The sequence below is a fragment of the Oncorhynchus nerka genome, linkage group LG4 (assembly GCF_034236695.1).
Source record: "Oncorhynchus nerka isolate Pitt River linkage group LG4, Oner_Uvic_2.0, whole genome shotgun sequence".
Lineage (NCBI taxonomy): Eukaryota > Metazoa > Chordata > Actinopteri > Salmoniformes > Salmonidae > Oncorhynchus > Oncorhynchus nerka.
The window spans coordinates 41,273,299-41,299,000 of NC_088399.1; the positions used below are offsets into that span (position 1 = coordinate 41,273,299).

Here is a 25,702-nt window from a genome sequence, read left to right on the forward strand (position 1 = left end):
ATTTTTCATCTGCTTCCTGTTGGATTCAGTATCTATGTGCTTAGCCTTTGGGGATACTAATAAGTAGGATTGAGTCTGGAATTCTACAGAAATAAAAATATGCCCTTGAAACAAGGTCAGGTAAATGTTACCCTCACATTCGTTCTGTCTAATGTCCCAAAATAATGTAGGCCTATAGCCTTATCCTTACTATGAACCTTTATCATTTCACACATTTAGTGCATGAGCCATCATTTGAAGGAAGAATACTTACTGACTTTCAGGGCATTAAAGGTATCTGTTGTGTAACTAGATGCTGTAGCCTACCATGTGAAAGATGAGAAGCAACCACTCTTTAATGTAGAAAAAGGGGGTTAGCTGAGAACAAACAGCCAACTTCAAGATTCAGCATTTTTGAGAGAGGCCATTTGCTCTCTGGCCTGTTTTGTGCTGACAGAGCAGCAAATATACTTAGCCTCTGATGGATATAGTTAAAACAGCATGCAAATTAATGTATTGAAAAGAGATGGCAATTCTACTGACACCATTACTCATAAATGATCAATGTATGATAGAAGTCAATGAATAAACAGAATTGTGATATTTTAATAACAGTAACTGCACATTTCCTACATTTAAAAATGTACAAAAGTTAATAAAATGTCATTTACAAATGCTATCATACATGGCCATTTACAGTGCAAAATGCCATTACAATGTCATTATACTTTTTCTCTTCATAGCAATTACAAGCTGTTTATTCACTATTTTTTACTTTAGAATCACAAATACTTTTATGGGTGTGCCATGACCTAGTTAGGACAAAGATGGATTCCAAGCAGAGGAGAAAAAAAGGTTAAAAATGTCAAAGGGATAACATCCAGTATTTTATCTTCCTTCTTCTCAATCCTGTCAATGAGGAATCATTGTAATTTATCATAGTCCATAAAGAGATGAGGAAATCAAGTATAAGATCCCTTTTGGAACAAAGGAAACCCATATTGGCCATTGAGTCCCATTTCAGGAAAATGGCTGCTGAGCGCGCGCTCAGCCCCCTCTCTGCTCACTGTTAAAGGATTCCTCAGCCGTGCCTCTAATAGCAGAAGCTAAAATGGAGCTTCGCTCTGATTGGCCAGTGGAACTGCTACTGTTAACCAGCCAATTGCTCAAGCACTGCAAAATATCATGCAATGGATGGTACATCTCCTTAGCATACTTAACACAAAAGCTCAAAAGGACAATTGAACAGATTAATAATGCAAAACGTGTCGGCTAAGATAAATTGTTACTTTAAAATCTCCCCATATTTGGCTTTTGGATATTATAAGGGTATTACAGACTAAGTGCATAGGTTATAATGTCTGCAGTCGCAAACTGTTTTTGAGTAATGTTTTATTTACGTAATATATTGTAAACAGACCCAACAGTTTTCATGAGAAGCACCATTAACACAGCTCTAGGGTCAGGTTTTAAAATTCATTTGCCTAACCTTTTCAAGCAGGAATTAAAACGTAATACTGACCCTAGATCTGTGCTTAGACAGAACTTGCGTCTGCCTTCTATGTCCATCTTGTTTCCCGTATGAGTAAATGTAGGCGGTAGATTCAACACTTATTACATGCCCAATGTGCGAGCTATAGTTACTATATAATTACTTTTAATATTTGCATTAAAATGAATACATATCTTGATTTATTAGTGTGATTTTGTGTTTAAAATTGTCCCATAATATTCCAAAATATACGCATACGTAAAGAACCTCGAATCGAAAGTGCGAATGGTATGAGGGAAGGGAAGCTCAATAGTGGTGTATTGTGGGAGAGACCGAAACCCCAGACTGGAGGCACAATATGTGTTGGCTCGCAAAAAGGAGGCAGTATCCTTTAAATCATGTAGTGTAATCAGTGGGAGGTAAACGATCTCGCCGTTTGATTATTAAAATATCGTTCGATCGGATAAATCATGTCCAAGCCAGGGGACAGAAACAGGCTAAACGAAGACCATGGCAGAAAGCAGAGTTCAAGTAAGCCTGCTCTTTTTTTTCTTCTTTCCTCTGTAATGTCTGTTTCGGTTACTGGGATACTCTTCTGACCCCCATTTTCTTCCTCAGTATTTGCAAATTCAAGCATCTACTACTGTAGGCTATCGCTACAATGTAACGAGTGTTCGTGCGTGAGTCTGTTGCTCTCATCTTCTTGAAATTTCTACACAGGTTTGGCGAACGGCATGGACAACCACCATCCCGTTTGCAGTTCGGGAGAGAAACGAAGTCACCATTGGAGAAGTTTCAAGTTGATTATTGACCCAGCGTTGAAAAAGGGATCGCACAAACTGTATCGTTACGATGGAACTTCATTTAACATGCCCGTAAGTGTTACATCCGTATTAGAAAAGAGAAACCCCTTCACTACATTGTTGCATAGTGTTCGCCTCAAAGATTGACACAATGTACATTGTTAGTGGGCAGGACACGTTACTTTCTGCACCTGACACAGTGCATCAAAAGTGTCACTATCCCGGCGCTACAAACGCAGTCAAGGGTTTATGTAAAAAAAAAAAAAAAAAAATCAAATCAACTTGATTGATCGGCAATCGGCCTGTTATAACACTCCAGCTTGTCAGAACTTTGAATGGTTAGGCTACATTTTATCATTCATTCTACAGAACCCTGGGATGCCACCCGTCGATATCGTCCGAGACCCAAGAATCGGTCGTCTCTGGACAAAGTACAAGGAGACCGATCTGCCGGTTCCAAAGTTTAAGGTAGGCTAATGAGTTAAACACTAAGATCTTAAACGAATGTGCAATGATTTAGACATTTTCGGTCTGTTACAGCCTTCTAAAGTTCCGAAGTTTTAGGTATGCAGACACACCCCCTCGCTGATGTTGATTGTGTCATGTTTTTTTATTTAGGATGTAGTGCGCCAGGCAGGCAACACATGCTACTGTCCCTTTATAGAATACACATTTTGCATGTTGTAGCCTATGTCAACACCATTCTATAGTGGTTATTTGGTTTTTAAAAATGTGAACAGCAGCTGTCCTAAAAGGATTATATTTAATCAGATATACATGCATTTTATTTTTGTTTGTAACATTGAAGCCTGTAACTCAGGTTTCAATGGCTAATGGATACATATGCTGTAGCCTAAATAAATGTAACATTCATAATGTAATGCAACTATTTTATTTCTCCAGATTGATGAATGTTACATCGGCCGTGTTCCACCCAAGGAGGTAACATTTGCCAGGCTGAATGATAACATCAGAGAAGGTTTTTTGACTGACATGTGCAAGAAATTTGGAGACATAGAAGAGGTGGAAATTCTCTACAATCCGAAGAACAAAAAGCATTTAGGAATAGCTAAAGTTATTTTTGGAACTGTAAAAGCAGCCAAGGATGCTGTCCAGACTCTACACAACACGTCTGTCATGGGCAACATCATCCACGTGGAGCTGGATCCCAAAGGTAAGCAATCTTTGCATGGGCTAAATATATGAGAGTATTTATAAATAATGTGCAATTAATTCTGTTGTAGGAACTACATTTACACATATGTGATAACATGATCCTTTATTTATAAGGTGTCACTAATTCAACTTTTGGAGGAGAACATTTAGTCACGTGTATACATTTACTCTGGTTGCTTGGTTACCAGAGTAATTGCATCTCAATGTCAGTACGATTTACATGGGATTCAGCCCACGAGCATCAAAACGGTGTACAAACTGCAGAACGGTCTTTTTTAGACTAGAATACAAACACAAATGAAACACTGTTAGGCCTATATCGGTTTGGACTTGTTTATTTGATTTATATCTGATTATTGCAGTAATCATTGAATTAGTTATACTTGTAGTTTGTTTCTTTCTGTGCACAGGGATGGCCTATAATCAAACAATTAGGCTTGAAATATGTTAAACTATAGCCAAAATATAGTTGCTTAATTTCAGCCTATAATTAAACAATATTTTACCGGTTCATGCTAGCTGCATTTTACAATCTTAATATCTTTGGCTGTAGCCATTAATATTGGTAATGTATCTTTATTTAAAGTTGACACATCAAGAACCTGCAATAGTTTCATTCTCTTAAAGAGACAGTGGTTCCTCTCATGTCAGCAGAAGGTGCTCAGTGATGCATTTGGTTTATAGACCTACTGGTAGCCTATATAGAAAGGCTGGAGATCATGCATGAAATCTTAGGCCTACTGAGTACTGTCAATTTGTTATTATATTTTCACCTGCCAGCAGTAGTAGGCATATATCCCTGAAAATGATTTTTCAACTAGGCTAATGATCTCCATGTGTAGCTGCTGATTTTAAAACGTCCATGAAATGTCACGAGAAAATGTCTTGTTATAAATCATGCAGAAACTCCTCCAAACCATCATTTTCTGTTTTATAAAATAAATTGAATAATAATGCCTTCAGAAAGTATTCATACCCCTTGATTTATTCCACATTTGGTTGTGTTTCAGCCTGAATTCATGTTGGATGAAAAAATGTATAATTCTCATCTACACGCCACATAATGACAAAGTGAAAACATGTTTTTTGAAATGTTTGCAAATCTATCTCATTTACATAAACATTCATACACCTGAGTCAGTAGAAGCACCTTTGGTGCTCTAAGAGCTTTCTAAGAGCTTTCCACACCTGGATTGTGCAACATTTGTCCATTTATTCTTTTCAAAACTCTTCAAGCTCTCTCAAATTGGTTGTTGATCATTGCCAGACAACCATTTTCAGGCCCTGCCATGTATTTTTTTTGGTTGTTTTTTTGGTTGAATTTTACCCCTTTTTCTCCCCAATTTCATGGTATCCAATTGTTGTAGTAGCTACTATCTTGTCTCATCGCTACAACTCCTGTACGGGCTCAGGAGAGACGAAGGTTGAAAGTCATGCGTCCTCCGATACACAACCCAACCAGCCGTACTGCTTCTTAACACAGCGCGCATCCAACCCGGAAGCCAGCCGCACCAATGTGTCGGAGGGTATACCTACCGTGCACCTGGCAACCTTGGTCAGCGCGCACTGCGCCCGGCCCGCCACAGGAGTCGCTGGTGCGCGATGAGACAAGGACATCCCTACCGACCAAGTCCTCCCTAACCCGGACGACGCTAGGCCAATTGTGCGTCGCCCCACGGACCTCCCGGTCGCGGCCGGTTACGACAGAGCCTGGGCGCGAACCCAGGGACTCTGATGGCACAGCTGGCGCTGCAGTACAGCGCCCTTAGCCACTGCGCCACCCGGGAGGCCTCTGCCATGTATTTTCAAGTAGATTTAAGTCAAATGTTATTCGGACACTCATGAACATTCACTGTGTTCTTGGTAAGCAACTCCAGTACAGATTTGGCCTTGTGTTTTAGGTTATTGTCCTGCTGAAAGGTGAATTCTTCTTCCAGTGTGTGGTGGAAAGCAGACTGAACCAGGCTTTCCCACTAGGATTTTGCCTGTGCTTAGCGGCATTTGGTTTATTTATTTTTACCCTGAAAAACTCCCCCTTCATTAAAGATTACAAGCATACCTATAACATGATGCAGCCACCACTATGCTTGAACATATGGAGAATGGTACACAGTAATGTGTTGTATTGGATTTGCCCCAACATAATTTTGTACTCAGGACAAAAAGTGTATTGCTTTGCCACATTTGTTGCAGTATTTCTTTAGTGCTGAAGCAAACATGATGCATGTTTTGGAATATTTGTATTCTGTAGAGGCTTCCTTCTTTTCACTCTGTCAATTAGGTTAGTATTGTGGAGTAACTAAAATGTTGTTGATCCATCTTCAGTTTTCTCCTATCACAACCATTAAACAATGTTTTAAAGTCACCATTGGCCTCATTGTGAAATCCCTGAAAGGTTTCCTTCCACTCTGGCAACTGAGTTAAGAAGGGCACTTGTTTTCTTGTTGTGACTGGGTGTATTGATAAACCATCCAAAGTGTAATAATTCAATTCACCATGCTCAAAGGGATATTCAATGTCAATTTTTTTATTTGTACCCATCTACCAATAGGTGTCATTATTTGAGAGGCATTGGAAAACCTCCCTGGTCTTTGTGGTTGAATCTGTGTTTGAAATTCACTGCAGGACTGTGGGACCTTACATTTATCTGTATGTGTGGAGTACAGAGCTTGAAGTAGACATTCAAAACTCATGTTAAACACTGTTATTGCACATAGAATCCATGCAACATTATTTTAATTGTTAGGCATATTTTTACTCCTGAATTGTATGCTTTCCATATCAAAGGGGTTGAATACTTATTGACTCAAGACATTTCAGCTTTTCATATTTTATTTTTTGGAAAAATTTCAAGCAACATAATTCCACTATAACATGATGGGGATTTTGGGTAGGCCAGTGACAACTCAATTGAATCAATGTTAAATTCAAAATGTGGAAAAAGTCAAGGGGTGTAAAGGCACTATATATCACATATTATTGCATATACATTATTTTGTATTTATTGCTGTGCATGATGTTATTTTTACTCACCTCCTAAGGTGTCAACTAAAGGGTAACTGAGAAATATAATTTTCTATTTCAGTAAGGTGCCACCAAACCTTTATTGTACCATATCTTAACCTTATCCATTTAGGAGAGAATCGCCTTCGATACTTCCAGCTACTTCTGAATGGCACCTTCACCCCTCGGACACTTCCGGTGGGAGGAGAAGTGTCCCCTCATAGCCTGGCAGAGGCTCTTCTGGTAAGACCACCCTTTTTGTGTTGATGTTTAGCAGCACTTATGTTGTATTTGAGAAAATGTGCACGTGTTCCATAACAGGCTCACAGGAAAGGTCAGCATGTTTAATTTGTCTGAACATTCTATTTGATGTACCTTTTGTAGCAGTGCCCACTGATAGACAAGGCCCTAGTCCCTTGAATTGGTTGTAAAGTTCTGAGCATAATCCTGAGTCTCCCAACTTTCAAGGAAAACTCCAACCAAAAATGATATTTTGGTGTTTGTCAATTGTTGACTTAGTTTTCAAGATATGTAATTTTCAAAATGCAGAAATCCTCCCTGTATGTTCCATTGTCAATGTATACTGCAGAATAGCCAGTGTATCTCACCTGAAATGTATTTAAGTTGAAGGCCTAGTTAAGTAATTACTGTCAGTAGTTTTTCCAGCTTCAAAGGTTTGTTTGGTGAATCATTTTGCTCTATGCCTGATTCATTTACCCATTTCAGACAGATGTGGTTTATTACATCTAATAAAGAATATATATATAGATTAATAGAGAGAGAGAGATGGATATATAGCAATGTTTATATAACCTCCTTTCATACAGCCCCTTTACCATGTTCTTGCAAATTGTAACTTGCAAATTGTGATGGGTGGGGTGTGTTATAAAACTATGGGGGCTGTTGGCATTTCAAATTAGGGAGGTGTTACATTTTATTTGACCTTTATTTAACTAAGCAAGTCAGTTAAGAACAAATTCTTATTTTCAATGACAGCATAGGAAGAGTGGGTTAACTGCCTTGTTCAGGGGCAGAACGACAGATTTTTACCTTGTTAGCTCGGGGATTCGATCTTGCAACGTTTCGGTTTCTAGTCCAAAGCTCTAACCACTAGGCTACCTGCCGACATGTTAATGAATTTACCTACAAAAAAAGCACAGAACTATTTACACAGACACAATACCTGTATTTTGGTTACATGGTCTGTGAAAATGCAGGAATCATGTCTAGGTCTTTATGCGGCTTTTCATTTGCTATGTTGTTGTTTTTACCCCCTACCCCTTTCAGATCTAACATAAAGCATGTAAAAAGAAGTAGGCATGGTAAATTAGTGGGATTTTGGTCTGTGTATGAAAGGGATAATTGTTACTGCCCTGTACTCAAGTGAGTCCCAGTGAACCCCTAGCCAATCTAAGCTGACACCCTTATCTCTAATCTCTATCAGTGCAGCAGGTGGTAAAATGGGGCCCAGGAAGGAATGTTGTCAAGAACGTCTGCCTGCCTGCAGAGAAAAGGGGCTGCCTGTACTTTGAACCGTAGCCCTACTGCCCAGTTGCTCCTGCAAGCACTGCTAGGCTGTTTTTAGCTGTTTTAATTAATACATATTGGGAAGTGTTGAAAAAAACTCAAATTTGACCATACATCTTTAGATATAACTGTTGGCCTGTTAAGTGAAATCATAACTCTGGTGCTGATAATCTGATGTTATATACAGTCAGGCCCGAAGTTATTGCCACCCTTGATTAGCAATTATAAATAATACAAATACTGCGCTGTATTGCATGCAACATTTTTTTTTTACAACAAATATTTTATTTTAATGGGAGTCAAAATCAATGGCACCTCTGTTTTTCAATACCTCACCATGTGCGGATAATGACACTGAGCCTTTAAATTATATATATAGATATTATTATTTTTTAGTTTGGAGAACACACTGGGTGGGATCTTGGACCATTCCTCTGTACAGAATCTTTCCAGATCCTTGATATCCTTTGTCTGCGCTTATGGCAGGGACGTCATTTCAGCTAAACCTAGGGTATGGCAAAGTGACGGGGGGATTCAACCCGCTAATACTGCTAAACTGCATTTGCCTTTTAATCGGTATTAGAATGATTTAGTAGCCTATTTTACATTGTTGGTGTTGAGCTAGGGTATGACGACTGTCCTCTTCTATTCAAACCACAGGTTTTCAATGGGGTTCAAGCCGAAGACTGAGATAGCTATTGCAAAATGTTGATTTTTTTGGTGGATTTTTAATGTGTGCTTGGTTATTGTCTTGCTGGAAGATCCACTTGTGGCCAAGTTTCAGCCTCATGGTAGAGGAAACCAGTTTTTGTTTTTGCTAAAATGCCTTAGTACTGGGTAAAGTTCATGATGCTGTTGACCTTAACAAGGGCCCCAGGACCAGTGGAAGCAAAATAGTCCCATAAAATAAAATATCCACCACCATATTTTACAGTAGGTATGGGGTTCTTTTCTTCATATGCATTTTTCTTGTGACGCCAAACCTACCACTGGTGTGCGTGGCCAAAGAGCTCTATTTTCATGTCATCCAATAAATGTAAAAGCCTGGAGATTGCTAAACGGGATAGACACTTGGATTTGAACCTGTGCAATGTTCAGATTACATGGACGTGGATCTCTATGGCCACACAAACCATGTTTCCATCCACAGTTTTTATGCAAATAAACTCGTATCGTATTTTAAAAAATTAAAAAAATTATCTGTGATGGAAACAGGTGATTTCGGTACAATTTTCTAAATGCCGACCGATTAATTGTTTGTTCGACATGGGATCCCTTTGTGTCTGTAAAATTAGTTATGCGAGAAATGGCAGTGGAAATGCCTTTGCACAAATATTTCAATAATAACCATCATATCGAGGTAAACTTGGAGTCACGCGATGATATGGTGTGTGTGGTCTTCCCACTACGACTCGAGAAACCAAGCAGCTTAATAGACTACAGATCAAATTTAAGTTATGATGAACTTCACAGGGTGGTGAAAGTGCATGTTGATGAGCTTGATGCTCCTTTCCAATAAATATTAAGGGTCATATTCTGATGACATGATGCTTCACTGCCATTTGATAAATACAAATATTCTTGCTCTTATCCATAATAATCTCATGCAGACAAGCCTACCCTCACCGTGTCTGCTAGTTATTGGCTAGAGCACCCTTGCCAAGACCAGACATTAGTTATTTAATGCAACAGTTTTTGTTAAACTAGTTGAAATTTGTTGACATGCGATGGAAACACATTGACCTTTTATATTTTTATTCAGTACATGAAAACGTAAGCGATAAAAATGACATTTTCTGTGCACTACATCGTCATCACTTTTTAATTTTAATTTTTTTTTATCCGCAAGTCAGTTGCGTGGAAACACATCACTGGTGGGTAAATGCATACATTTTCTTTATGCAGATTTGAGAATATTTGCATGCAAATATGTCACCCATTGGATGGAAACCTAGCTACAGAGGGCAGTCCATACGCGCAGACTTAAGGATATCAAGGCTCTAGAATGGATTATGTATGGAGGAATGGTATAAGATCCCTGTGTTCTCCAATCTCATTAAACCTTTTTATAAAAAGGCTGTGGCGTTATCCTTGCGAGGTGAGATATTCAAAACAGGGGGTGCCAATACTTTTGACCTATCTTTTTGAGAAAAATATGTATTGCTTGTTAAAATATATTTCTCTGAGCAATTGTATTAGTATAAAATAATATGTTTACCCAATTTTCTTTTTAGCATACTGCACAATAAAGCTCAGTATTTGTATTTATACGGTTCTTTTTTTGCTCCTCTTTATCAAGGGTGGTAATAATTTAATTAATTTGACCCGACTGTGTTTCATCACTGCCTTCTGTGAGTGGATTTCCTAAGCAGATTTTGGTGTGTCCCTCCCCAGGCCTGTGAACCCTTGCGCCGGCTCTCTGAGAGCAGCTCATCTGCTGCAGTGGGAGGCACAGTGACCCCCAGCGGCACCGGCACCAACACCACCCCACTGTCCCAGGACACGGCTTACTCTAGCCTAAGGCAAGACACGCCGCAGTCCCAGGGCACCCCTCATACCCCTCGCCAGACCAGCACCCCCTTCTCTCAGGACTCCAGCTATTCCAGCAGACAGGGAACCCCAGCCTACCAGTCTAGCCGGGCCGAAGGCTCCGGAAGCTACAAGTCTCGCAGACACGAGAGCAAGTTCCAGGATGCCTACAACCGGAGACCGGAGAGGCGCTACGTCCATGGCGCTGGGGGATCGGGATCCTCCTCATCCTCCTCCTCTTACCGAGGAAATTTTGAACAGTCTGCCTTTAAGCAGCACCAACCTGCCCCACCTGAACCCCCTCCATCTGCCTCATCCTTTGCCCACACACCACCTCCCCCTACCAGTGCCAGCTTTAAGTCAGCCTTCTCCCCCTACCAGCAGGCCCCCATGCCCCCGGCGTTCCCCCCCTCAGAACCTCCGATCCACCAGCCCGTCCAGCGGGAAGCGGAGTACCGGAGACCACCCCAGCCCCCCATGGCCCCTGCCACTGACTTCATGCCAGTCAAGGATAAGCCAGGTACTCCACCCATTCCAGAACCCCCACCTGAACCCAAGGCCCACCCCAGCACCCCCTTGCCCGGAAACCAGAGCCCTGCCCACCTTCTCCCGGCACCCCGACGCTGGAGTCAGAGCGAAATAGCCTGGACTCCCGTATCGAGATGCTGCTCAAGGAGAAAAGGACAAAGCTTCCCTTCCTTCCTGGAGGCGACTCATCAGACACGGAGGTGCGTATGGAGGGGAGCCCCATCTCCTCCTCTTCCTCTCAGCTGTCACCCATCCCTCCTTATGGGGGCACCCACACCTCTCGGCCCTCTAGCACAGGCCTGGAGGATGTCAGCCCTACGCCCCTGCCTGACTCCGATGATGAGGAGCCCATCCCTGGAACAGGCTTGCTCCTCGAGAGGGTCATCTCCCCAGACCATCTCCATGGGATGAACACCAGTGACCCGAAGGATGGTCGCCTCGGAAACCACACACCCACAGACAAATTGGAGGTAAGAACGAACAGTATCATCCTAACTTTGGATAGATGCACTGTTTTTTAGAAAGTTAGGGATGAGAAGGGGGAATAGAGGGTCCATTCCATACATGACATGTTATTTGCCAGAGTAGTAGTTTTGCTATGGCGATGTCTGCTTGCAGCCTGATCTATTTGGCAGTTATAGGGGGGGGCACAGGAAGTAAACATAGGCCTGCACTTTGTCTTGTTTCATTCTTGTGCTACCAGAGGAAATGGTTTATACTGGTTTCACAGCAAACGGTGACTGTTATTATATGGGTTTCTTCCAAACTTGGTATGCTGTGAAGTTATCAACAACATACTGTGATACAGAACGTTTGAGTAGTGTGTTTTCTCCTGCCGTCAGAACTCTCAAAGAAATACACTTCACACACTCTTCATGTACTCTGACAATCTGTTTCCATGGTCTTTCTGTTTGTTTGGCTGTGTGTTTTAAAAAGCATGTATTAATCATTTTGCAAAAAATGCAAAGCTCCTACAGTTGCTAGTTAATTCTCTACATAGCACAATTGAACATTGCAGCCAGCCTTCCAAAGTGTGGACATGTATCAGGGAAACATCAAACAAAGGCTTTAAAACCTGGTCGGTTCCAGAGCAATTTGACAGGAAAAGTAAGTGGCATTACAGTAGCGGTACAATTTTATGGCCAAACAGGGTACCTCTATCGGTTCAACTAGTCTTTGATAGCTAAAGAAACACACTTTAGGAAGTAATTATTCTCTTGATGAGTACACAGTTATTTTCCTCATGTTTGATACTCACTGTTTGTAACTAGCTTGTGCCCTGGTAGTAGTAGACCCACGCCAAGTGATGTGACTGGGAAAGAGAAACCGGACTCCTGCTGTTGGGGAATAGAAAACACTTTCACTTCCTCATTTTAAAACTCATGGGACACATCGTCAGGGGAGAGGAGTAGCCTACAGGGCCCGCTGGCCGTTGACCCCATTCTACACTCATCACTTACTGGTTCTGTTGAGCCTGACATTCAGGATTGGCCACATAGCCCTGTATGTTTCATGTTATCACAAAGAAAACATTTCAATAATATGACTAGTTTGGCACACACACACCACTCCCCAGGCTTTTTAAGTCTTTGTGAGTTTGTTTGTTTCATGAATCATGATTTCATTGCCACCCAGATATGGTTTGTTTAACAATGATGGCTATTATTAATGGGTTGGGGGAAACATTTTGTCATTTTATTCATGCTTGTGTACAGAATCCATTTAAGTTACTAGGGTGATTTCAGTGTTTTTGTGCATTGCATTTTTCACACAAAATCACTACTTTAATGTCTCACAGAATGGACAAGCAAAATGTACATGAAACTTTTGATTTGTGCGTCAATAGTAGCCCTTGGGGGAGTGTATACCCCAAAAAGTGGCCTTGTAAATATTGACATGTTGGCGAAATAAAGCAATTAAGAAGTGCGTTATGGATGTTACGTGAAATGGACAAGCGTTTTGGGGAGACTGAACATATTAGCAAAGTTCGGAGTTGGTAAGTCTTAGGTCAAACAGAACAGATGGCAATAAAACAATACCATAGAGGCTCAGAATAAGTTAGAGGAAAAAACAAAAAGAAATTGAGGAACTTATTCGACAAAGATCAAGTGTAATATATTATAATAATAAAGCATACTGGATGGGAAATGGGGAAAAATTCAATAAAAAAAATATATATATTACATTTTCATCGTAAAAATGCTACCAAAAATAATTGACTAAAACTTCTTACAAATGACGGGGTCACCTATGATTCACCAAATTATATTTTGAAAGAGGAAGCAAAGTACTTAAAGCATATGTTTTTGTTTGTTGCCTCCATCTATTAATAATGTAATATTAACAGCCATACAGAAATACTCATGTGAACGTGAAATTACAGAGGAGGAACTTCTTGATGCAATTTAAAGCCTTTAAGTCCAGTAAAACTCCAGGGCTGGATGGCCTACCAGTTGAGGTATACCAAACCTCTTTTGATATACTCAGAGGACCGTTATTAGCATGTTTTAACCACTCCTATAAAAATGGTAGATTATCAGACACTCAAGGTCTGATTTCATTATTACTGAAACAGGATACAAGTGGGAAATAGAAAGATCCAGTCCATAAAAAAAAAATGGGAGGCCTTCAGTGTTGTGCTGCAAAATGTATAGCGCATAGGTATTGTCGGACATTATTAATTCTAATCAGACAGGTTTTTTACATGGACGATACATTGGAAAAAAATATAAGGCAAGTACTGTAAATAATAGAACACTATGAAAAATCTGTGAAACCAGGCCTGCTATTCATAGCAGACCTTGAAAAGGCTTTTGATAAAGTACGACTGGTGTTTCTATATAAATGTCTGGAACATTTTGATTTTGGAGAACCTCTTGTAAAATGGGTTAAAGTTATGTATAGTAACCCTAGGTGTAAAATAGTAAATAATGGCTACTTATCAGAAAATGTTAAACTGTCAAGAGGAGTAAACCAAGGTTGTCCACTATCAGCATATCTATTTATTATAGCCATCAAAATGTTAGCTATTAAACTCAGATCCAACAATAATATCAAGGAATTAGAAATACAGGGCTGTCATTGTACGCTGATGATTCATGTTCTTTTAAATCCACAATTTGGATCCCTCCACAGCCTCATAGAGGATATAGATACTTTTTCGAACCTCTCTGGATTTCAACCAAATTATGATGTGTGTTACGTATTAGACCTCTCACTAAAGGCTTCAGTCATGCAAAAGCTATGCTTAAATCCAAAATTAGTAAAAATGTCTCCCCCTATGTTCACGAAAGGCCTTTTTCCCTTGATTCAGATTACAACCTCTCACTTTCAGTTATTTTAAAAGTAAATCATCTCTCAAATATCATTATTTTTAAAACAAGCCATAGAAAGTTGGTTGCAATTTCAATTTAATCCACCAGAAAAGACAGAGCAAGTACTATTGTGGTCAAACTCAAATATACTAATTGATTTTTTTTTAAATTGCAAACATTTCTAAAAACCTGTTTTTGCTTTGACGTTATGGGGTATTGTGTGTAGAATGGGGGTGGGGGGGCACTATTTAATCAATTTTAGAGTAAGGCTGTAACGTAACAAAATGTGGAAAATACTTTCTGAATGCACTGTAATAATGGGTGGCCACCTGATGAATGACATAGGCGTAATTGGGCCTCAACCCCATTGAACACCTTTGGGATGAATTGGAATGCTGACTGCGAGCCAGGCCTAATCGCCCAATTTCAGTGCCCGACCTCACTAATGCTCTTGTGGCTGAATGGAAGCAAGTCCCCGCAGCAATGTTCCAACATCTAGTGGAAAGTCTTCCCAGAAGAGTGGAGGCTGTTGTGGCAGCAAAGGGGGGGATCAACTCCATATTAATGCAGATCATTTTTGGAATGAGATGTTCGACTAGCAGGTGTCCATATACTTTTGCTAATGTGGTGTATCTGCAATGTTGTAGACGATAACCATCTGATGAAGTGTTTGTTAAGCTGCATTTGAAGTGGCATGTGATTTGCATCCACTGCTTGGTAAACAAAGATATTTCTGATGTCAAACTGCACATGCAACTTTTCATGACACGGCTCGGGTAACGGGTCTGTAGGGATGAGTAGAGAAGCTGGGACCTGTGCTCATTGTGTGGAGGCTTCCTATTTGACTCTATCAGGTCATGTACTGTATAGAGATGTCCTGACACCTTGTCCTTTCCCTCTCCCACAGAGCCATCAGTCTTCTGGGGAAGACATGGAGATCTCGGATGAGGACGACATGCCAGGCACGCCCACGCACAGTGGCGACTGTGCCAAAGGCATTGTGGTCCACTCTGCCGTGTCCCCCATGCAGTCAATGCCCCTCCCACCCCCCGGCTTCCATCCTCTACCCCCTCAAGCGGGCTTCGGTCTTCCACACCACCTCTCTGCCGTCCCGGGCCCACACCTGGCACCTGGAGTGCCCCACCCCATGCTGCCTCACCTCTACCCCCATGGCATGGTGCCCATGATGCAGATGGAGCTGATGAGCTGCCTGCCTCAATGGGGCAGTGTTCACATGTCCTTCCAGATGCAGACCCAAATGCTGAGTCGCATGGCCCAGACCCGGGGGCCCTACCCCTACCCACACTTCATGAACACAGGAGGGACGGCTTCAGCTGGGTCAGCAGCCATGCAGTTTGGGGGTCCCTACCTACCCTTGTCCATGAGTAGCACCCCAGCTGCCAGTGCAGGGGGCCACGGGCAGCAACCTTGGCCCCATCCTAGCATTCCCAAGTTCAACCCTGCTGTTCCTCCACCGGGCTACGAGGCTAAGAAGGAGGATCCTCACAAGGCCACTGTGGAAGGGGTGCTGCTGGTCATCGTCAAGGAGCTGAAGGCCATCATGAAGAGGGACCTCAACCGTAAGATGGTGGAGGTGGTGGCCTTTAGGGCCTTTGACGAGTGGTGGGATAAGAAAGAACACTCAGCCAAGGTGAGTGATACTTCAAATCCAGCTCCTGTCTAGTCTCACTTCAGTCTTGCATGAACAGTCAATTCTGAGATTATGTGGAATTTTTTATTATTATATATTTGATTTAACTACGCCCTGGCCTGTCATTGTTGCTTTAGCTCAAATATATATCCCTCAGTCTTTTTGTGGCCATTGTTGCTTGGATACAAAATGAATGTTTTTAGGAAAACCTCATTTAGAACTCCTGGAATGTTTTGTATCAGAAAAGCTCAACTAACCTCATATTTTTGCGAAGTCGAGGTTATGAGTGAGAATTTATTTGAATGCGTTGAAATGATGGACTTTGCTATTTCACAAACTCTAGCTACCATTTAATTGTAATGACATGACTATTCAAGCCAGGTATTCTCCTGCGTTAACTAGCCAGATAGCAAACAGGCTTTCATGTCAGTACCATGTTGTTGTTCGTCCCCCAGGCGTCCCTGACCCCGGTGAAGGCTGGCGAGGAGGAGAAGGAGAAGCCCAAGCCCAAAGAGACCATGGGCTCCAGTCTACTGGAGAACTGGAACAAGGGAGAAGGCCTAGGCTATGAGGGTATGGGCCTGGGCATCGGCCTCCGAGGAGCCATCCGCCTGCCCTCCTTCAAGGTACCACCAGCCACTTTTAGGATTGATTAAGAATATGTCTAAAGGGCTCTGGTGCTTTGTAAAATCGTTCAACAATTGTATTTGTCAGAGATGATTAATGTGTGTGTGTGTGTCTTCAGGTGAAGAGGAAGGACCCTCCTGATGCCACCTCCACCGGGGACACTAAGCGAGCGCGACCCTCCACGCCTGTGGACGATGAGCTGGAGGACATAGCGGAACTTCCAGAAGACGGGTCCAGGATGGACGAGGACAGTGCGGCATTACGGAGGCGACATGCGCGGCCGCTGGAGCTGGACAGTGAGGGCGAGGAGGAAGAAGAGACTTCAGGGAAAGAGGAGTCTCTGTCCGATAGGGAGGAGGAGCCTGACGAGACAGAGGCTTCTGAGAGGTTGTCATCGGGCAAGGTGAGCTGTCAATCAAATGACCACATGTCCTAGAATGGTAGATGAACTGTTGACCATCACAACCTTCAACAGGTGCTTCAGCTCATTGGGAGAAGGCAACCTGAGGCATCATACTGTAGACCAATTTTTTAAATAAAAGCTTTTAACCTCTGTGATTGGACCTTTCAGGAGAGTGGAGAGGAAGAGGATGAGGAAGAAGATGAGGCGGCCTCAACCAGTGATGGTGAATCATCGGAGTCGTCGGATGAGGGTAAATCCACGCTTATGTCAATGACCATAGTTATTTGGTACTGTGTGTAAACTCTGCCTCTGTAACTTGTCCTATTCTCTCTCCTCCTCGCTCCCACAGACGTTGCCAGTTCAGCATCCTCGAAAGTTGTCTCTGACTCCTCTGCGAGTGGGGACTCCTCTGACTATGATTCCAGTTCAGAGGAGGAGGCAGAAGAAGAGGAGGAGGAAGAGGAGGAGGAGGAGGCGGCGGTAGACGTGGAGAGTCTACCGGATAAAGACGAGGACCGGGTTCGGACATCTTCGTCCTCATCCTCCTCTTCGTCTTCCTCATCTGAGGAGGAGGTGGAGCCCAAGGCGCCCAGCACGCCCTTAGGTCCTCCCCCAGAGGATGAGCCCTCCGAGCTGGCTGGTTTAGAGGAAGACCAGAGGCCTAGGGAGGGGCTGAAGCTCAAGCCCAACCACAGATCCCTCAGCGAGTTCACAGGAGCAGCGGAGCCTGGCCAGACCAGCCTGGAGGACCTCAGGCCCCCTTCACCCAAAGGAGTCCCAGGTCTTAACCCTCTCCTGTTACCTAACCACACAAGCTTTGTGTTTCAGATGTCATTTCAGATGTTACACTCTGCATATTGCTTTTAACTGATAGATTGTCATGACATGTTGGTTGTCTTTCAGCTGAGGAGTCAGACCTTGACCTGGAAGTCACCATCCCTGTATTGAAGACAGAGCCCCAGGATGATGTTACTAACCTGCGGCCGCCCACCCCGACGGGCTCCCTGGCTGACAGCGACCAGGACTCTCGACCCAAGGCCCACACAGAGGACAAGGATCTGCCCTGTACGCCAGGTAGAGGGGCTTCCACATCCCTGGACCCCGACGCAGTCCTCCTTAGATCCCTAGTAGTCCCACCTATGCACCTCCCCCTCCCCCCTTCCCCAGCCATGGGAGGCCACTCCCTCCTGCTACCGCCTCCCGGCCCCATGCCGGACCTCCCCCTCCCCTTTAGGGCCAGGCTGTCCACAGACGAGGATGTTCCCCGCACCCCTGGCAGGGACCTGATGTACCGGGCAAGGGACCTGGGCAAGTCCCAGAACAGCACCGAGAACGTGCCCGTCACACCTGGCAGCGATGCCCCTCTGACTGGCAGCAGCCTGGTCAGCCTCAGCTCCCCCCACATATCCGGCAGCCCCTTCTCCTACCCTGCACAGTCCCCCGTCCTGAGTGCAGGTATCCCCCGAACCCCCGGCAGAGATTTGACCTTTACCCCTGTCTTCCCAGACCCCACAGCCCTTGCTGCTGGCCTTCCCATCCACCGGAAAGCCTCTTCAGAAAGTCCGCTGTTCAAGGAGCCTCCACTCAGCACCTTGGCCAGCCAGACCCTGCCCCTTGTCTCCCTCCAGGGACAGGCCTTAACCAGCGTGCCAAAAGACCTGCCTGCTGTCCCGGCCTTAGACCTCCCAGTGCCCCCGGACATAACCCCGCCTAAGAGGAAGCCTGGGCGACCCAAGAGTAAAAAGGCTGCAGCTCTGGCAGCTCTGGCAGCACTGACTTCTCCTAAGACTGAGCCTATGGAGCTCTCGGTGACTCCCACCTCCATGCCCCCCTCTTTGCCTCACGATGCCCAGCTCCGAGAACTCTCTGCAGACACGGCTGCTGCAGCCATTCTTCCTGGAATCCCCAGCTACGTTGGGCTAGACTCCTCCACAGTGGGCCTGGACTTCCGGGAAGGGGAGCCAGAGCCGCATACGGTTCTGCCCCTTGACGACCGGTTCCTCCCCTATGAAGAAGAGGAGCGCGTGCAGAAGCCTGCCCGTAAGGTGCGGCGAGGGTGGGAAGAGCTGCTGCTGGCTAGCCACTCCCCCGCGTTCACGCCGCCGCGGCCCCACCTCGCTCCACGCTCTGAGTTTGAGGAGATGACCATCCTGTACGACATCTGGAACGACGGCATCGATGAGGAGGACATCCGGCACCTGCAGGTCACCTACGACAAGATGCTGCAGCAGGACAATGGCAACGACTGGCTCAACGACACACTGTGGGTCCAGCACCCTCATATCCTTTACTACTCTCCGCTGATAATATTACTGCCCATTTATTGCTAGTACATTTATATTTGCCTTTAACTGTATAGCAATGATAGGGCCCTCTGCTGCCTCTCTACTCGAATACAAACAAGTTGGTCTGTTTTTGTCCGAAAGTGTTGTTCCTTTATTGTCCTTTTTTTCCCTGTTCTTTTTTTGCTTAGTCATCAAGCAATTTATATAGGTGTACATTTAGAAATGCTTGGTCATGGTTCGACCAACCCAAGGTTTAGCCTTCTCCAAAAGCCTTTTAGAATGATTTCCCTTGACTCCCCTGTACCTACCAACATCCCAGCGGTGAAGAGGAAGAGGAGGGACGATGGCATGAGGGATCACATGACTGGCTGTGCCCGTAGCGAGGGCTACTACAAGATCGACAAGAAGGACAAGATCAAATACCTCAACAGCAACAAGCACCTGCTGGAGGAGGGGCCTATAGACATGCAGGTGGGTTTCAGCAGAGAGTGGGCTGATGGGCTTGAGTTCACAACAGCAAGGGTGTCTGTTCATCTGTGCGTTTGTGCGTCCGTCTGCCTTGAGTAGGAGCTCATTGTGTTTTCCTTCTTAATTTCCCCTCTTGTCACTCAATCTCCTTCTCTCCCTTCCTCCGTCTCTCTCTGCAGGGCAAGAGCATTCCCGCGCAGCCCCTCGTCTCCACCAGAGCTGGCTCTGAGCGTCGGTCCGAACAGCGCCGCCTGCTGTCCTCTTTCAGCTGTGACAGCGACCTGCTCAAGTTCAACCAGCTGAAGGTACCAAAGGCCAAACACAACCCACACACAACCACTGTTATTTTACTCTGTGAATGTGTCAATGCAATACTGTCACTTCAATTTGTCTTGTTTTTTTTTTTTTACTCTTTCCCCAGTTCCGTAAGAAGAAGATTCGGTTCTGTAAGTCGCATATCCACGACTGGGGTTTGTTTGCTATGGAGCCAATTGCTGCTGACGAGATGGTGATTGAGTACGTGGGTCAGAACATCAGGCAGGTGAGTAGAACACAACTGTCTTCTCAGTCTGGGGGAGGTGATGCGCAGACGGGAAGCATTCCAGAGATTATCCGACAACACAAACGTGTACTTTGTGCCGGCTGCAAATCGTCATGTCCTACAGGTGAGTGTTAAGCAGGCTAAGTGTAAAACCATCCAATCCTGTGACCAGGTGATTGCTGACATGAGGGAGAAGCGCTATGAGGACGAGGGCATCGGGAGCAGCTACATGTTCCGCGTGGACCACGACACCATCATAGACGCCACCAAGTGTGGCAACTTCGCCCGCTTCATCAACCACAGCTGCAATGTAAGTGTCTCCTCTCAATCAAAACTGAACCTAGTCAATTCGTTGACCCAATTTCACATTGCTACGCTAGCAAACACGCTGACGCTAACACCTCTGTTTTGTTCGTCTTCTCAGCCCAACTGCTACGCCAAGGTGATCACAGTGGAGTCCCAAAAGAAGATCGTCATCTACTCCCGACAACCCATCAACGTCAACGAGGAGATCACCTACGACTACAAGTTCCCCATCGAGGACGAGAAGATCCCCTGCTTGTGTGGGGCAGAGAACTGTAGGGGAACGTTGAACTAACGTTAATCTCTGGCCAAGGGGAAACTCCCGGAAAACAACAAGCACTGTTACCAACTAACGTTGTCCCCCATTCCCTGGACACGCACACAGAGACATCATGCTAAAAACACAAGGACAAAAGAGGAGGGGTGGAAGAACTAGGAGATGGGTAAACAACCCATCATCTGGATACAGTGCAGCTACCTGTCTGGGACTCTTTTTATACATGCAGATATTTACTCAAGATTGTTTACGATTCCAGGTGCTCTTTAAAATGGACATAAACATGAGTTTTCTACTACTCTGCCAGTGACCTTTTTGAATTTCCACAATGCTGTACACCATCTGGCTTCCTGGTGCAGCACCCTTAATTGTTTTGTGTTCTATTCAGCATGGTTCCCCCCAGGTCTGGTCTTGGCTTGTACAGTTTTACCTACTCCAGCTTTTCTCATAAGCTTTACAGAGACCACGTGGAACGGAGCCCTCCATTTTCTATGTACACATACACACACACACTTCTAGCTCTAGCTGCTCATTAATACTGTTGACACGCACAATGAAAACACTTGGCCGTGAGAAGGACACCGCTTCCCCCGCGGGAGATGACACTATTCTCACCATTTTGGTGGCCAGTAGGTTTGTGGTCTTGAGAACTGGGTTTGTCACCCAAGGAGAAGCCTGCGGGGATGCCTCCATTTGCTTAACCCCCCCCCCCCCTTTGTTTTCCATAGTAAATGTAGAAAACTGATGTAATTGAAGCTACAGAATGAGTCATTGTGTCATCAAGTCACTCACTGGAGTGCAGATGAATCCATGCCTGCTCATTCCAGCAAAGAATATAGAGTATGCTGCTGTCTGTTACTTTATTTAAACATGAAGGAATACGTTGTCAGAGATTTATAAAATGTTATTCCAATGGTTTTGCCATCCTTTGTTGTCGTTCAGAAATGACCCTTCGTACCGTTTTGTCTTCCCCCAAAAACACTATTGTATTTTGCGTGCAATGAGTGAAAGTACTGCCCTCTGTAGGCCATATGAATGGGAAAATAATGCAAGATGGGTTCCTTAAAAAGTGAACACAATCGAACCTCGACACCATAGTGTTGTGTTTCCAAAAGCAACCATAGGCGCATCATTCCTTCCATAGCAAACTTTGTTATCCCTGCACAGTGAGACTGCTGATGCAGATTGTATTGAAATGTCATGATGCCTGCTCACCTCCAACATGACATCCATCCATGTCAATCTGGTTGCTGAGGTTACCATGTTTATAGAGGTGATTGACCATTTAAAAGACTGTTCTAAGGAAGGGTTCCGATCCGTACAGCTGATGAGTGAATAGCAATTTGAACTAGTATTATTAGGTTTAGGCTTTTCGTCATGCTTAGATTTCTTCCTAAAGCTTGTCCAATGCTGTCTGGAAGCCATACAGATGTCCATTACATTTCCAGTGTTAAATCTTGAGAGAAGCATTTATTCAATGCTCTATAAAGTTGACAACAGGAAAATGATAGTAAAAATAGGTGAAACCTACGTAAATGTAATTCCAATGTTCTCACATGACTGCAGTTACGAGGAACTTTTTACATTATAATTACCTTGGGGGGGGGGGGGGGGGGCTAGAAAAGAAGGCAGTTTATAAACGTAAGTTAAATCACAAGTGTCATACATGTCTACGCTTCTGGGGTTTCCATGACTACAGGGCAAAAAGTGTTTCTGAAATCTGCCGCTTGCAACTGTGTTAATGCGCATGCACTATTATGAAATGCTGTCGACATTGTCTTTATTTTACTGTCTGGTGGTGTGTTGGTGATGACTGGTTTAGGTGTTCTCACCCCATGGTGCTTCTTTGTAACATGTCTGGTCCCTCACAGTACAAGTTAGTTCAGTGTTCTACTCGGTATACACAAGTGTTTCTAATCTCAAACAACCCAAATAGACCTTGCACTATCACCGCCACACTAAGAACCCCGAGCTTCAGTCTTCTGTTTGTTTGTGTTTGTCGCGTGGGTTTCGTCTCTTGTCATTCAGTTTCGTGAATCATTGCCGTTTTTGAATGCACTGGAGGCTTGCACTTCTGCTTACGCCCTCCTAGCCAATCAGAAGTCTGACGACCAAGTCATTCATTGCTTCTCATTCAGTTGGATAGCTCAGTGTTTTTGCTTCTTTTTCTTTTTTTACAACTGTGATGTTTATATTGTACAGGATCACTTGTATAGAAAAATACCTGAAGCTTTTTATTTTATCTATCGTCATGGGGAATACATAAAATGATGCATCTTTTTTTTAATCAAAAAGGTGAGTATTTGAAGTGGTCTTTTCAGGGATCAGTAAAAAAAAATATATATATCTTTAAAAAAAACATGGGTTTAATTGTTTATCTAAAGGAAAGGTGCATCTTGTACAGAAAAAAAATCTCCACTTCCCTTTGAAAGATTGTTTCTTGTAGAAACGTCTTCATTTTTTTCTGCCCATTTCCTTTGTAATCTTAAAATGAATAAATACTTTAACTGTGAATATATATATATATTTTTGTTCCGGGGGATTTGCTACAGCAATACAGCTGAGAGATCTGTGTCAGACAGAGCTGGTGAAGCTGGTGGCAGTATTTTCAGCTTGTGTCAAGCTTTATTTAGTCGTTTTTGTTGTAAATTCTATGAAAACCTGTTTGCAGTGTGGAGAAAGGAAAAAAAACATGGTGCAGAAATGACATGGGAATTGGGGTGGAATCATCAGCCTGTTTCTCATGTCTATTTATTACACAAATGTATGACAAATAAAATCATAGAAAATAAAGGCTTTTTTTTCAAATGATTGAGTTAATTGAATGAATACATTACATTTGTGTTCAGACAGCGATTGTTTATGTACAGTAAACCATTAGTATCAACTGACACACAGGACGTTTGATAAATAATATTTCCTTTATGTTGAAAATGTCAATGGAGAATACCTGCATACCTTCACCCATAATAAGCAACATGAATAAACCAACATTCAGAAATGGAGAGATGTCCGTTTCATAAAACAATGCCCTACTGTCTGTAGGCTAGTTTTAGTTCAGGACCAAATCATGTGATTTCTGCTCCATGTCAGGCAGTGTCAATTCTAGTGATCATATGGACTCCCAACAGTATTAAATCAGTATACCAATAGCATCAATCTCCAATCATAGCAATAGCATCAACCACTTAACAGGTATGGTCAGTAAAGAAATATAATTAAACTACCTGTGATTGAGGCCCCCCGTGATGCCAGTGATCTCATTCTCACCCAGCCAAGTCCTGATAGTCACACTCAACCATCCGGACTGACAGACAGTGGCCTCTGTGTGTCTGCCCTCTGCCACCCCAAGTCAGTGACAGGAGGTGGATGGTGTGACCATCAGTAGGGGAACAATACAGTCAGCATGGATACACAGGTCAGGCTGTCAGGCTTCCCGGGATCACCATTCTCTTTATCGTATTGGATTTGGTCAACCGCCAGAACTGGACAAAGTGTGAGATGTTGTAATGCCACTACTTGATCAATCCACATCTCACTCATACAACCCCCCCAGTATAAGCATGTCACACCAGTCATTCAGAGTGAGTCACGCCTGGTAGCTGCAGAGTAGTGGTGTGACGTGGGGAATATCTTCTGATGACAGTTTCAAGTGGATCAAATTCATACAAAATAAAGGGAGGGAAGGCAGGCAGGGAAATAATAGCTCTGCTACCTGCCCATAGCAGTTGCTGAGGGAATATACATCAATGTCATATGGCCACCAGGGGGAATGTAAACACAGTGAGTTCAAATTCAATTATTTGTTTAATTAACATTAATATAGTAGGTTAGGTAGTGATTGAATGCAGTACAATCAGAGATGCATACACGGTAGCATTGATGAACAACATTTTAGTACTGTTACCAGTACTAGATCTAGTCTACACAATGTTATGAGTTGCACTGTTAAACATGTAATGAAACAAACCATTTCTAATTGAACGCAATGACAGTAATATGATGAAAAGATAAGAGGTCAATCACAGTAAACAGTACTCTTATTTTTCACAGTATTTTATGTATCCTCTGCATAAAAAGAAATTCCCCACAAAAAATCTATGGTATTGGCAACTCCAGAGTTTCTCGGCTATGATGCTGTCCCACAAGTAGAGAGTGTAAAGCTAGCATCAACAAAACAGCCCTGAGCAAAGAGCTAGAGCCCATAGATAAGCCCAACAGTTAAAGTCAATTGAAGGAGAAGTATTGAGAGTGCTGGGCTATAGAGGTGATTGGCCGTCGCTGTAAGCAGCTTGGCATCTTTGGAGGCGTAGACGCTGCGACTGAAGGTGGGATGGATGTGTCGGAAGTTATCATGGAGATGTGCTACAAATTCTTCATCCTCTTCTGTGGAGAAAATCCCAGTGACAAACTGTTCAAACTAGGAAAGAAAAAACACATTTACAGGGTGGTTATTTATAAACTGTGATGTAATTAAGCCTGATCATTCTTTAGATTCATCAGATCATTCATGGTATTGTTTTCCATCACTAGTAACAATCCTAGTATAGCTGTTCGCCCCAGGGTTGTTCCATGGTGACAGTATCCTGGTGGAACACAATGATCAGGCTGGTTCTACCAGGCTATGGTGAAAGCATAGATTCAGGATTTTTCACTAGAACAGACTGGAATATGTTTACCACATCAGTCACCGGCTTCATTAATAAGTGCATCAACAATGTCGTCACCACAGTGACGTACGTACATATCCCAAACAGAAGTCCTGGATTACAGGCAACATCCGCACTGAGCTAAAA

The 25,702-nt window shown here is 43.4% G+C and overlaps 2 protein-coding genes across 2 annotated transcripts in view; one reads left to right on the plus strand and one right to left on the minus strand.

Annotated features, from left to right (window-relative positions):
* LOC115124735 (histone-lysine N-methyltransferase SETD1B-A) lies at positions 1-23,714 on the plus strand. Its single transcript, XM_065017538.1, is given in 18 exon segments — positions 1-2,002; positions 2,192-2,346; positions 2,644-2,742; positions 3,178-3,448; positions 6,587-6,696; positions 10,375-11,083; positions 11,086-11,507; positions 15,259-16,002; positions 16,458-16,628; positions 16,748-17,032; positions 17,201-17,282; positions 17,382-17,813; positions 17,936-19,311; positions 19,621-19,788; positions 19,965-20,090; positions 20,207-20,326; positions 20,499-20,636; positions 20,751-23,714. Coding segments are annotated over 18 exon segments (5,643 nt in total). The 5' UTR covers positions 1-1,941; the 3' UTR covers positions 20,925-23,714.
* car15 (carbonic anhydrase 15) overlaps positions 23,447-25,702 on the minus strand; it is a 7,993-nt gene continuing 5,737 nt past the window's right edge. Inside the window, exon 8 of the mRNA XM_029654221.2 lies at positions 23,447-25,326. Coding sequence (XP_029510081.1) covers positions 25,102-25,326 — 225 coding nt within the window. The 3' untranslated portion in view covers positions 23,447-25,101. The remainder of the gene's footprint in view (positions 25,327-25,702) is intronic.